The following is a 14415-nucleotide window of genomic DNA, read 5'->3' on the forward strand; positions in this document are numbered from 1 at the left end:
AAGCTAGGAAGCTTACACAGGTTAATCGGTTCATCAACCTGTAGGTCACCAGATGTGTAGCTTATCATATTTGTGCTAAGCTAATGCTAGCTCTGTCCTGTGACAGCAATCTATCTATCTATCTATCTATCTATCTATCTATCTATCTATCTATCTATCTATCTATCTATCTATCTATCTATCTATCTATCTATCTATCTATCTATCTATCTATCTATCTATCTATCTATCTATCTATCTATCTATCTATCTATCTATCTATCTATCTATCTATCTATCTATCTATCTATCTATCTATCTATCTATCTATCTATCTATCATAAACAGAGAACAGTTTCCCGAGCTATGACCTAGTCTGAGACCAGGTGCAATTGAAAGTTTCCTGAAGTGTTTTCAGTGCTAATGCACAGACCTTGTCTCTACGTAATAGGAGACTCAGACAGTGATTGCAACAAGGTTCAAGTAATTGGCTTCACGTTTCAGCTTAACACCTTGTCTTACTTCATGGCTGATTGAATGAACCAAAGAGAGGAGAAAATAGACTTCCTTGATCGAAAGACACAAAGCGTAAATTACAGTTTGTCAAGCTTGACGAGACAAGCAGGCTCTGTTATTTTGAGGTGGCTAAATGTTGATGCGCACATTTGTGATACTTTCTTTAAGCACAGTTGTGTCAATGTTAAACAGACAGTCTCTTATTAAATTCTCTTACTAAAGATTTGAACTTTTAATTCTTTTTACCCCTACATGCCTCCTATAAATGTAAAGTAGGTTCATTAAAGATGTGTTTTATTCACAAAACTAGCAATTAGCATTGTGTTATTACCCTACACAGAAAGAAATGCAAAAAAGGTGAAAAGGGATAATGGCATGCTGGGAGTCGCGAACCCCTGGTTGTTTCTTTCGGTTATGTGCGATTGTATAAATCCCTTATCCAATTGTAATTAATTAAGATTGATTTAGATTAGGATTTGGGCCGGATTACTGATCAAAATGTTTTCATGAAATGATTTTATGATAGGGTTTTCCACTCTGAGCTAATTAAAGTCAGTCAGTGCACTTCTCATGATTCCCCTCCCACTGCCAAAGGGATGATGAGTAATAGTGTGCATGCTAACACGCACATGCCATGTCTGTTGTATATAAGATATATCTGCTTCTGACAGGAAGTGTAAGCTTTCTCCTGTTGCTACATGTCTTCTCTTTGGTCTGGCAAACCACTTTATAACCATCAGCACCATTTTTGGGGTGTGTTCAGATTGCTCTCGGATTTCATCAAAAATATCTTAATTTGTGTTCCGAAGATGAACGAAAGTCTTGCGGGTTTATAACGACATGAGGGTAAGTAATTAATGACGGAATTTTCATTATTGGGTGAACTATCCATTTAAGTTAAAGGGATAGTTTGCTCAAAATTTTCAAATCTGTCTGACACACACTGAAACAAAAATAAAATAATAAAACATTTAAAAGGTTTTACAAATCCAAGTGATTCTTGCTTTAGCAGACACCAAAAATTATATAAAAATCCCTCCATTCAATAGTACAATGGCCTGTACAACAGACAGTACCTGTCACTAACAAGTGCAACACCCCTGTTAGTAGCCCAAGAATCGACCCAAGGCTTGTCAAGCCGAGCATATGTCACCGCACACATACCGACAGTCATTATCCACATGCCTTTTTCAACCAGCACCATCTATCCAGCTGGGAGGTCACTAAGGAGCATCACCCTTCCCCCATGCCATTATCCTGGTGTGCACATGACCCAATATAGTTGAGTTATCTTGGAATATGAGGTCTGAGAGGCCACAGAAGACTGTCTCACATTTAACACTGCTTCAGAAATACTGTGACACAAGGTTCAAATTTAGCACTAAACTGTATACTGTAAATAGCCTTTCTCCTTGGTAATAAGTGTTTGATGGAATCTGAGATCTTGACTGCAAAATAACCTTAACCTAAGCTTCATCGTCATCACCTCTGTTTGTCTGTCTGTATCAAAAATCTTGGTCACTTAATTTACGCTCACTACTCTTAGTATTGTCCAGTGTCATATAGATGGACTTTCATCTCTATCATCTCTTCTTAAATAAAAAATGCAGTGGATTATTAAATGGATCAAGCTTGTCATTGATAGGAATTGCCATCAGGATGTGTGAGAGAGAGATGCTGCAGAGATGTCATGAGCTGGTGTTATTAACACACTCTCTAACCTCCGCACTTTGCCATTCAACATAGAAACTGTTAATATAACCCCTTGCTTCATAAAGTCACAAGGTGGGATTTTCAAATTTGACATTTTGTTATTTATTTATTTTTACCTGTGAAATATAGCCACCATTCTATATCACTGATTCTTGAGAACTTGGACAAATCAGACTATATGATAGAAACATTTCTTTAGAATTTAATTTCTGCAACACATTGTTCTGACACAGAACATATAATAATATGGAAAATGTGTTAAAAATATTCTCGTTTCAAAGTGAAAAATTCAGTTATTTAAAAACGAATGACAGGTAGAGTAGTGTAGTAAGTCCGTATTATAAAAATCAGTGATATGCTTTTGAAACATCAATAAATTCATAATTTGTTGTTCTATATAATCTAATTTCCACACAACATACATACATAGCCAAAACCATTTAACGACAAATGTACTGCATATTCCAGTAACAAACCTGAAAGCCATCACAGTACAGAAGATGCTGAGGGGAGATGGTTAACTACATATGCTGCGCTATGAATAGAGCTTATCATCTGATTCATCATACTCTTCCTGCTTTGAGAACATCATATTATCATATACTCTTTAGTCTATCACATCCACCATAAATAACTTCCCTTGATGTTTCCTAAAATAGCAAGCCTGGATGTTTACTTATTTACTTTCATCTGTAGTGATCCCAGTCATCTTATCTCCACAAAAGAGGCCATGTGGGATTAAGATGGGCAACCTACATTTTGGTGGTTGGAAATTTTGGGTCAAAAGTGTGTCCTGAGATGTCAGCTAACATACATACCCTGTGTCCATTTTCTCTTCTCAGTACAAGCAAGTCGAGCAGTACATGTCTTTCCACAAACTTCCGGCCGACTTCCGGCAGAAGATCCACGACTACTATGAGCACAGATACCAGGGCAAGATGTTCGATGAGGAAAGCATTTTGGAAGAACTGAACGAGCCATTAAGAGAGGTACAAGTTACCAACAGGAAACGGTACACAATTGATAACTTGTGTTAAAATTGACAGTAAACTAACTTCCGCACCTGCAGGAAATAGTCAACTTCAACTGCCGGAAGCTGGTGGCGTCCATGCCGCTCTTCGCCAACGCAGATCCCAACTTTGTGACAGCAATGTTAACCAAGCTCCGCTTCGAGGTCTTCCAACCTGGAGATTACATCGTTCGAGAGGGAACTATCGGCAAGAAGATGTACTTCATTCAGCATGGCGTAGTCAGCATCCTGACCAAAGGGACTATCGGCATGAAGCTCTCGGATGGCTCCTACTTTGGGGGTAAGGACCACACAGAAAGGCCATCTTCTTAATTCGGAAACAAGTATCAGTTCAAACATCATACTCAATATAGTACTTACAGAAAAATGCTTTTCCAAGGCTAACTGTTGTCAGGTATAATTTCCAAATTGTCCTGTTGTGACATCCTGTAAAATATTACATTTTCAAAATAAAAGTCCCTACAGGAACTTAAAAAATACAAACAACTACAATTTTAATTTCCAAAGGCAGTACAACTTAAGTTTGTAAAAATTAAATTCATTAATTCATTAAAATGAATTTATCTTTTTACTATTATACTTCCATAATAATTAAAATATTATAATTAATATTATTCTACATTACATAATCAAAAAACTCCTCAAATAAATTATAGAAATAAAGTAAATTAAATCACTCATAATTTCAGTTTATCCACAAGGAACTTATTTGAGTATAACTTTTACTATTATACTTGAATATTATAATTAATATACTGCACTTTTACATTCCCTAATCAAATAAAAGCTAAAATAAATTAAGTCAATTAAATCACTCATTATATTAAAATAATCATATCAAATTCAATCACATTGCAATAAATTGTAAATTACTTAGAGCCAAATGTTTTTCCAAGGCTAAATTGTTGTAAGCTATTAACGTATATTAAAATGAAATTTCAAAATAAAAGTCTAGGGAGGAGATTATGCAAAAAAAAAAAAAAAAAGCAATTTTAAGGCATTGCTTTAATAGTCAAAAGAATAAAAGTAAGGAATCCCCTGTTCACATTTCTTTGGGATTTTTTGATGAAAATCAAAAAGTGAGTTAAAAATGAAACAAAATTGAACGCATGCTGAAAATGTTTGCAGCTGTACATCATTCCACCTTATGCTCCATCTGAGGCCCTAACAGCTCACTTGCACTGTGAATGCAGTGATAAATACCACTGACATTTAAACATGACTCCTTAGTTTCTCCCTCCAGCAAGCTTTGTCCCATTTAAGATGCTGCCTTCCTCGAGTGGCTTACGTTGGTGATCCAGAAAAAAGCAGTGTTTTTTTCCCCCAGAGTCTTTAGGGCAAGGTCTGGGAGGGGCAAGGAGCAGAGTTCACTGAGGCTGCGAATATACCAGGAGCCAGCGGCACTGAAGAATGGCTGCAGATAAAGAACTAATTTGGCTAATTAATAACACTGAATTAGTGGAGCAGAACAGCAATGGCAGAGCAATTTGTAACGTCAACTTCAGAGAATCCCTGGCCTAAAACAATTACACTTTACCTTTTACAATGCATGAATGAGAGGGTCTTATTCATGATGCCAGACTGATTTGTCATGGTACTCTATACCGATCACAGCGTCTCTGCTTGCATGCTTCACATAATAAAAAGCCCACTGTGTAAATTTTTTTTTCCGAAGTTGCAAAATAAAACAGATTATAATTTAAATGCAAGATCTATGTTTATCTCTATGTTAAAACATAAAATAGATGTTAAGGTGTTAATGTTTTTTGAAAGAACTGTTTTTGTCCATACAATGAAAGTCAATGGGGTCCAAAAACTGAAAGCGACATTTGGACCCCATTTACTATCATTGTACGGACCAACAAAAACAACAACAACAAAATTATTTATATTAACACATTTTTTGGCAACAACACTACATTACCAATAGTAGTAGGTTAACATGATAAACAGCATGGACATTTGATTCAGTTAATTGCATAAACCATTGTACGTATATTCTATATACTGTATACAATTTAAGCGACTACAAGGCTTTAAAAACAGCACTGGGAGTGACACCTGGATACATTAAACGTGTAATGGCCATGCTTCTTAGCAGCTTACAGAAATGAGAATCATCATTAATCTTCTGAGCTGAGCTTTAAATATCTCAAATTATACTCTGAATCGAGCATGTAAGTATATGCAGACATTCAAAGTTATATGTGAATACCTCCAATGGCAAGAACTTTCAGTTAATCTCTTTTAATCTTCTATTGAAAAGAACTTTACGTAGATTTGTGATAATGTAATGACTCTGAAACAGAGCTAAATTTGATATCCACATTTGTGGTAAAGCCCATCATTCTCAGCTTTTATACCAGTGCCCTTGTTTGTGGGAAAATTAATCATCAAAGATATTTAATCATCAAATCTGGCTGTAAAAGAAGCACAGTTGTTGGCCAATCAGTAGACAGTTCGTGAGCCCTAGAATTTGAAAGAAAATCGCATGCAGTATTTAACAAGAGGTTGCATGTGCCAACTTTACAAAGGCTTGTCAATAAGGGACGTAGCCAAAAAAACTTCAAAGACTAAATGAGATGCACTAGAAACAGCCAGAGCACTACGGGTCCACAAAACTTTTTTTTTTTTATAAATATACAGTCATATGACTGCAAAATCTTCTTTTTTTTTTTCAGTAAGAAAAATCTAAACATCTTTAAAAATATTAATTCAATGAAAGACTTTAACAAATATCTTTTGTTAGATTATTAAAACGATGATACTTAAAAAACAAAAAACAAAATTGCAAATAGAAGATAAAGAAGAAAAGTAAATTAAAATATATTCTCCAAAAACATTATTTTATGAAATTTAGCCTCAAGTAAATGTATATCGTTTTTTTTTACTGAAAAAAAAAAAGATTTTTGCAGTCATATGACTGTATATTTAAAAATATTAAACAAAAAATAATCATATATGCATAAAACATAAATTTGCCTAAAAGACGACACAAATGCTTTTCAGACCCTGCTTCCATGCAACTCTAGGACATTTCTCTTTATAAAACTTATAAAGTTCATAGTACTGAAATATCAAATGTATCTAAATATTCAACATAATCAAATTAACAACAGATGGTTAAGTCTCTTTATCTCAAAGGCCCTTATTAAGATGCAGATGTTACCCTGAATTAAAGCTTTATTGATTTTTTTATGACAGGCAACTTCCACTTGAATCCCTCATTGGAGTTTTACAGGGATGAGGGGCACAGCGACTTCAATTAGAGGGAGCTGTGCCAACATTCACTTTGAATCGTGGCCACATTTTCAACTGGGTAGATCCCAAATGCTGAGCATCTATGTGTGTGTGTGTGTGTGTGTGTGTGTGTGTGTAGATGGATCCCCTTCAGTCAGTGTCAGGATCTTACCTCTCTATAATGCTGAGTTTGACATTCCACTCAGAGAGAGGTGTAGTTAGGAGAAGAAGCAAACTGACAGGTCCTCTACGGTTACCTTTTCAGGTTTCAACTCCAGTTGAGGTGAAATTTCAATGTGTACTTTCAAGAACAAAGGAAAGAGATTGAAAAACTTAATTAACATGACTATTATGTTGTTGAAGTTTATGTTCCATGGGTTTCGATTGAACACTGCTGAAAAACAAAACCCACTTAAACCAGCCTAAAAAGGTCAAGGTGGTCTCCCAACCAGACCAAGCTGGTCAAGTCTGTCTTTTGTGATGGTTTATAAGGTGTTTTTTTTTTTTTGGGACCCTTGTCCACTAGTCAGACTAAAGAGAGCAGCTGACCAACCAGCCAAACATCAGATAAGACTGCAAAAAAAAAAAAAAAGCTGCTTTAACCAGTCTTATCTTATTGAACTTGGTCTACTGGCATAGTCTAGTGACCGAAATCACTCTAAAACCAGCAATCCAGACCAGTCTGACATGGCTGGGAAGCCAGCTAAGGTGTGCAAACCATCTTAGACTGTTTTTTATATTTGTATTATTGCTTGAAATATGATTGGAATCACTTAAAAAAGGAACATACGGTCAAGTACAACAGTGCAGCGCAAGTCTGCCATATAGACTACATAAAATTGTAATGGAACATTATAATGTTTTTAATGGTGAGACTTTAGTTTTTGTAATCAGGCTTTCTGAAATTATATAAAAATTTGGATTTAGATTTATCTGCCAATATATTGGTCATCGGCTTTCAAATATAAATAATTATTGGTATCGGCCAAAATGTTCATATCGGTGCATCTCTACTACCTAATCTAAAACCAACTAATCTAAGACCAGCAAACCACTTTTAAAAATGGTTTAAGCAGAGGCTTTTCTTACATCAGGTACAACCAGCGCATAACCTGATTTCACCAGGTGCAACGTTCCTGCCTCATGGATCATCATCTTTGTTGATCCTGGAACAACATTCCAATTAACCAATCAGATTTGAGGGACAAGTTTACAGTTTATGTCAAGTTTAGGCTTACAACCAGGGTTAGCTGCTTCTACATCAGTGTTATTCACCTATCATTTCACTCTGATTTTAGGGATAACTTATGGGTAGGGTTGGGTTTAGGGGTAGGACTACATTTTCAAAGAGGAATGTTGTTCCAGGATTGGCAAAATATGTTGACCTAGGAACGTGGCTAACTCGGCAAAATCAGGACGTGACAAATCCTAAAAGGCTGATCTAAAACCAGTTAAGAACGACTAAGATACAGATGACTCTGGAACCATAACCATGATATGTCCTGTTGATTCTCAGAGATCTGCCTGTTGACCCGTGGAAGACGAACCGCCAGTGTGCGGGCGGACACCTACTGCCGACTGTACTCGCTCTCCGTGGACAACTTCAATGAAGTACTGGAGGAGTACCCCATGATGAGGAGAGCGTTCGAGACCGTAGCCATCGACCGCCTTGATCGAATAGGTAAGTTGCCTAGAGAGTAAAATTGGTTGCATGGTAATACAACAGTACACACTCAGCACATTTTGTGAAGGTGTGTTTACCTGTGTTAGAGGCGTTACGGGTTCACAGCCCAAGATTTAATTTGTTTGAACATTCATTGATCACATCTGTGCTCAAATTCTAGTGAGCTTCAAAATTGGTTTGTCTTCATCACAATTGTTTTGCCATTCTTGGCTTGTGTCCTCAACACATAAACACGGAATTTGCCATGATAGGCAGGCCACCTGCCCTCCTCACCCCTCTCAGCATCCTCTTTCCTTATCTCCCAAGGTCAGTGTGCTGCGGATGTCACTCCCTGTCACATGACCACATTAGTTGTTTACACATGGGCCATGCAACCACCCCACACGCTGCTGTTGCCATGGCAGCCAGATTCCATAAATGATCAGTTCAGCTCACGCAGGGGGAGTTTAGACCACAGACACTTTGCCGAAGAACAGAATTTCACAATAAATTACCTACTGCAGTCGCTTACTGTCAATGTTGGCTGTTAAAATTTATGAACGTCAAAAATGAAATTTATATTTACTATGGGAAAAGAGAGATTCAGTTATGATGTCAATTTGTAGGCCTAACCGGAAGGCGAATTTGCCATGTGTTCCCTCTGTAATTTCCTAAGGGTTTTTAAATGGTGGCTTTCGATTTATGAGTGAAATAAGGTTTGTGGTTGGCATTACTTGGAGTATTTTCATGTTTGTTTTTTCTTAATGCATAAATTACAAACCATTCATACCACACATGTACTTTAAAACCATTCTGCAACATTTTTAAAGCACACAATAGCAATGTTAAGCATTTTTACTTTTAAATTGATTTCTGCAAATTTCCCAGAACATGGAAATACAAATTCTCCTTTGAGTTTAGACCACAAACTGAACAGCTCTATTCAAAGAGACATCTAAAACAAGGTGAACATGATGAATGCCATTAATATGTGCTGCACATCGTGTGATATGAACCATGTAGCTTTGGATTTGGGAGACAGCTTGGTGAAATTGAATGCTCAAACCACGAGTGATAGATATAAGTGTTATTTGTATGTGCTTCTGGAGATGGAGGTGAGAGAAATTGAAGGCGATGTTGGGGCCCAGCCAGCAGGAGCTGCGCGAAGGATGTCATTTTAGCTGCAAATTGTCTTGCTAGCAGCAGGGTGCAGGTGATAGGCACGCGCCATGCCGCGAGTTGGTGTTAGCGGTGCCGTGACTCAGCACAATGACACCAGTGCCAGACATCATAGCTTCCCTCTCACTGGAAATCTCAGCAGGGCTCTGGGGCTTGCTGTACACAGGGAACTAGATGAACCATCAGTCTGAAAAAGCAGTTATCAGAAATAAAAACCCCAACAGGAATCCACTGAGTAAAGTGGAAACATCCATCTAAACAAGTTCTGTCAACAGTCAGACCAAAAGACAATACTAGAGGTGTGCAAAATTGCATGTTTTCAAAACAAGCTATAATTTGGCTTGATTGGAGTTCACCTCAACCCGAAGGGACACGTTTCTTAAAGGCCATGTACATAAAATATGCTCTTGCGGAGGGACGCTTTTCCTCCCTTTTCCCCGTTGTGCAAGTCTACCAAATGTGATTTCAATTACTCTTCAGCACCATATAATCACTACATCTGGAAAATGAGAAAGATTAAGTGTAGTATGTCAGATTAAGCCTGTTACTTTGTGTCTGACGATTACTAAAGGCACAGAGTGCAATGGGTTCATTGCAATATGAATGAAGCATTTAGGTAGTTGATACATCATTAGACATCCATAACTGCAGTAATGTTTGCTAGTTACAGATATAGCTGTTAAAGGTATGATCTAAGATGTGTAGACAAAGCTATAACTGACCAAAATCTGTACCTTTCAGGCAAGAAGAACTCCATCCTGATGCACAAAGTACAGCACGACCTTAACACTGGCGTCTTCAACAACCGTGAGAACGAGATGATCCAGGAGATTGTGAAGTACGATCGGGAAATGGTTAAGCTAGTTAAACAAGGAGACATGCAGAGGCCCAGGGCCATGTCCATGTCCATGGCTCCTTCAACTCATGGGAGCATGTTTGCACCACCTAGTCAGCCCTCTACAAGTTCTGCCATTGCTACCCTCCAGCAAGCTGTTGCCATGAGCTTCTGTCCCCAGATGGGCAACACTCTTGTGGGTTCTGGGGCTGTCCAGTCACCCCGCATGGTGCGGCGCTTCCAGGTGGTCCAGAGCCAGACACCCCCAGGCTCCCAGTACTCCACCTTAGCCCTTGCCTCTGCTCTTGCAGGCACACCTGTCCATAGCCCTCTAGCAACTACCGGTCGAACATTCCAGTATGGTTCCAGCCCCCCGGGTGCACCCTCAGGCTCCCAGTTATCCCTTGTACAGCAACACGTCCCCAGTCCCACACATCGACCACTGGTCCCCAGGTGTGCTTTAAGCCAGGATGACCGTGCCCTATCCACCTCCCAGCCATCATTACCCCATGATATGGTACAGCCAGTTGCCCCAAGCCCTCCCCAGTCAACCAGAGTCTCTTCCACTTCGATCGGTCCCCCTCAGAACCTCCCCGGCCCTGCTGGTATTAGAGGAAGTATTCCGCCAAGAATGGCACTACCCCACCAAATGTCTGTAGGTGCATTTCCTCCTGCCTCCCTCCCCCAGATGAGACCCAGTTTGGATTCAGGACTGCCCAAGAAGGATTCAATAATCAGTCTACCAGAAACTGAACAACATCACATCAGATCTAGATTATCATCAAATTTGTGACCACGATAGTGTTGGCAGGCTCTGCCTAGGTCAGGAATGTGTGGACTCTCCTTAACCAAGAACGTTTCCCGACCCCTTGTCACACCTTTGGATTTTACTCACAGAATGTATGTGGTGCGACTGGTTACAAGGGCAAACAAACCCTTGAGACTTAATAGCATAAAATGAACATGTCTGTATCATTCTTACCACGACTGGGACATTTCCATTGTACCTATGATATAAACATCAATGTAGCTTCCACCCTCACAATTTGCCTCTTTGAAATGGTTTTATTTATTGTAGCTGCTCACAAAGATGTACCCACTCCCTTTTATATACTGTAGTACAAATAATGCAAACTGATACGTGTCTGAATACCGGGACTTAGCAGTTTGCTTCTGATCACAATGTAGGTAGGAGCTAATTCCCTCTTCTCAACATGAACCAGCTGGAAATGAACCGGCTAGACATTAGATATTTAACCTATAATACGCAATATTAGAGTTGTTATAGAAAAATAAAGGTGTATTTGAAGGCTCAAGAGTCCCAAACCGGTTACAAAATGAGAACTTCTGTCCTTGTCTTTGTCTTATTCCTTCAGACCAAAGGAGGCCAAAGGAAAATGTTAACATAAGATCATGACATGTAAAGATGTGTCAAATGAAATGAAAGGATAAAAACAAATATAATTTCATTGCCTTGATTTTCAACGTTGTGTGTGTGACCATATGTGCGTTTGTTTCTTAGCTATCCCACAACAGAGCACATTTCATCATCTTAATTTAGCGTTGGGACAATTAAACGAATCAACAGTTTCCCAATGAGGGTTCATGGGAGTGAATACCACATACATATTGAGCTAATTATGCTGCTAACGTTCAAAGTTTAATGACTGGGAGACTAATTTGCCCTTATCTGGTGCATTCAAATGCATTTAAGTCTTAATTACAAAGGACTTAAGTAGCTTTCTTCAGAAAGGTCAGCTTTTCATTATCAATGAACTTATTTATTTAAAAAATTGTGGCTCTGTCCTGTTTGTAAAAATCGTTCTCCCTCGCAAATAAAGCAGAGAGTGCAGTTTTGAGGGGGATTGCACATCTTAGAGGGCAAGTGAGGTTATGCGAGCAAGTACATTAGAGGTGATTACACCCTCCTCTGCAATGTGACGAGATCCATCAGGCGACGACGAGTCTCTCCACTATCTGTTGTTTTGGAGCACTAAACTCACTCGCCATGGCTACCTAATGAGGTCTGATGTCCTCTCGGTCTGTAAATCCTTGAAAACCTATTTATATTCTGCTGTTACTTACTATTTCACAGCTTGAAAGAGACTATAAGCTCTGTTGTAGCGGCTCCTATTTGTTCTTGGCATCCTGGAGACAAAGCCAAGCGTAAATTTCTCATTTATGATTTCTAAAAAATAACAAAATGGGCAGATGTTTGAAAATAGCATCAGACTGTTTATATGCAGGGTTTTGAAAAAAAAAGCAAATTTTTTATGACTTTGATTAAAATCATAATGTCTTTTAAATGATTCCCTGTAGACTCCGCTGTGCACGAGCCAGTGTCATCCCATAAGCGGATTAAAAAAAAAAAATCATATAGCTGCTTTTAATGATGCTCATATCCTCAGTTTATGTTGCACCAAACACAGATGTTGATTTTATTCAATATATGCCAAGTGTTATATTTTTGCCAAATTCTAAGGAATATTTGAAGCAATAAAGTTTACAGTTTGTCCATGAGAAAGGAATATTTGTCTCAGTTGTAGCTATCATTAACAAAATATGCTCCACTAAATATTACTACGTTTTACTATGCATTATGGTGGAGGAAAAAATGTTTTATAATGAAACTTTTTTTTCTGTTGTTGTTTAAAAGGAGAGCACACGGCATCATTGTTGATTAAAAAGCCGTGTTTTTTTTTAGCAGCGGCTCTGCTGTTTTGTTCAAATAAACTTTCAGAACGTATTGCGATGAAGCTACTAAACAAACATGCTTCATTAATTAGGATGTTACAAGACCCTGGGGTTGTTTTGCAGCTTTGCATGAAATAAAGTTCTATAATGATGGGCTGATGGTCAAATATACTTACCGTTTAATGTACAACTTAATTGAGTTCGTTACATTAGTTCAATTGGTCGTCATTTTATTGGTGTCCTGAATGGAAGTAAACCTGTGACAGCACTGTAAAAAAAGTTGCTGCCTTAAATTGTTTTTTAAGTACAATCAGCTTGGATGTTTAAGTCATTTCAACTTAAATTACATTAAACTGACTTTTCTGGTATGCAGTCATCTCTCAGTTCCATTAGTAATGTTTGGTACACAAGGAGCAGCAGAAGTAACCACATCAACTGGGAAATAATAATGAATTCATCTAAATGACTGCATCTAAGGCCAGCTAGCTTTTTTCTCTATTCTAGTCATAACTGCTGAGATGGCCACTTCAATCATTGGTCTGAAAGATATCTGCTTGTCTCATGTACTGATGTCCATCCATGAGCGTCTCACAATGGAAAGTTGTCTATTTTAGCCTCATTACTGGTACCTAATATAGCACAAAGCTTTGATTTTATTGTGGGGTGTTGTTGGGCATGACAGCAAGCAGAAATAGTTCATGTTCAGTTCGCGATTCTTCCGATCAGAGTGTAAATATCTGTTTCATAAAAATTGTATTATGCATTCATTCATCAATTTATATGCAGTAGTCCATAATGACGGTGTAGCAAAATAATTTACATGATTGTAAAAGTGCTGCATCTATAAGAAAACGCTGTTGCTCATTGCTTTAAGTGACTTTTCAGTCTGTCGCTAAAGAGTTTGAGCTATGTTATGAATGATTAAGTGGAGGGTTTCATCCAATCACTTAATTTGAGAGCAATTTTTATTCTTTCGCAGTGAAATTTGGATGACGACGAGAACCTTTGGCTGAACCATCTTGCAAATGTACTTTATCTCTAATTAAACGTCATGAACAGCTGATTATTCAGATTCTGATTTTTCTGATTCTGACTCATATTGCAAACTCAACTCAGGTAAGCACACAAAACATTTCTTACATTATTTCGAGTGAACCAGTTCAGTGATTTCAAACAATCATTTAGTTAATTAAAAGAATCAGTTCATAAGAGTCACTTTGTTGTGAATCACATACACAGATTGTTATGTTTTTGAAAGATGCGTTCATTCACTCGGGAAAGTACGCAAAACATTTCTTGCTTCATTTCGTGGGAAAAGAGAATCAAGAAATGACTTGAATCAGCAAATCAGATAATTCAGTAATGCTCTGACAGAGTCAGTAATTCATTCAGCTAAGGTTTTTTATAAATGATTCATATATAGTTTGTGAATCTTATGAGAGATTCATTAATCGAAATGATTTATAAGAGTCAGTTGTTCATGAATTGCATTACACCGGTGGTTGTGCTGTAGAATGACGTGTTTAACTGATCACATTGCAAACTCAGCTCAGGTAAAATTGAATT

General features: G+C 37.8%; 1 protein-coding gene across 1 annotated transcript in view; it reads left to right on the plus strand.

The window, feature by feature from the left end:
- Positions 1 to 12681, plus strand: part of hcn2b (hyperpolarization activated cyclic nucleotide-gated potassium channel 2b) — a 32359-nt gene extending 19678 nt beyond the window's left edge. Inside the window, exons 5-8 of the mRNA XM_081384108.1 lie at positions 3051 to 3197; positions 3278 to 3518; positions 7995 to 8159; positions 10062 to 12681. Coding sequence (XP_081240234.1) covers positions 3051 to 3197; positions 3278 to 3518; positions 7995 to 8159; positions 10062 to 10948 — 1440 coding nt within the window. The 3' untranslated portion in view covers positions 10949 to 12681. The remainder of the gene's footprint in view (positions 1 to 3050; positions 3198 to 3277; positions 3519 to 7994; positions 8160 to 10061) is intronic.
- Positions 12682 to 14415: the final 1734 nt, after the last annotated feature.

The sequence above is a fragment of the Scardinius erythrophthalmus genome (genome assembly GCF_964197995.2).
Source record: "Scardinius erythrophthalmus genome assembly, chromosome: 14".
In the NCBI taxonomy this organism is placed as follows: domain Eukaryota; kingdom Metazoa; phylum Chordata; class Actinopteri; order Cypriniformes; family Leuciscidae; genus Scardinius; species Scardinius erythrophthalmus.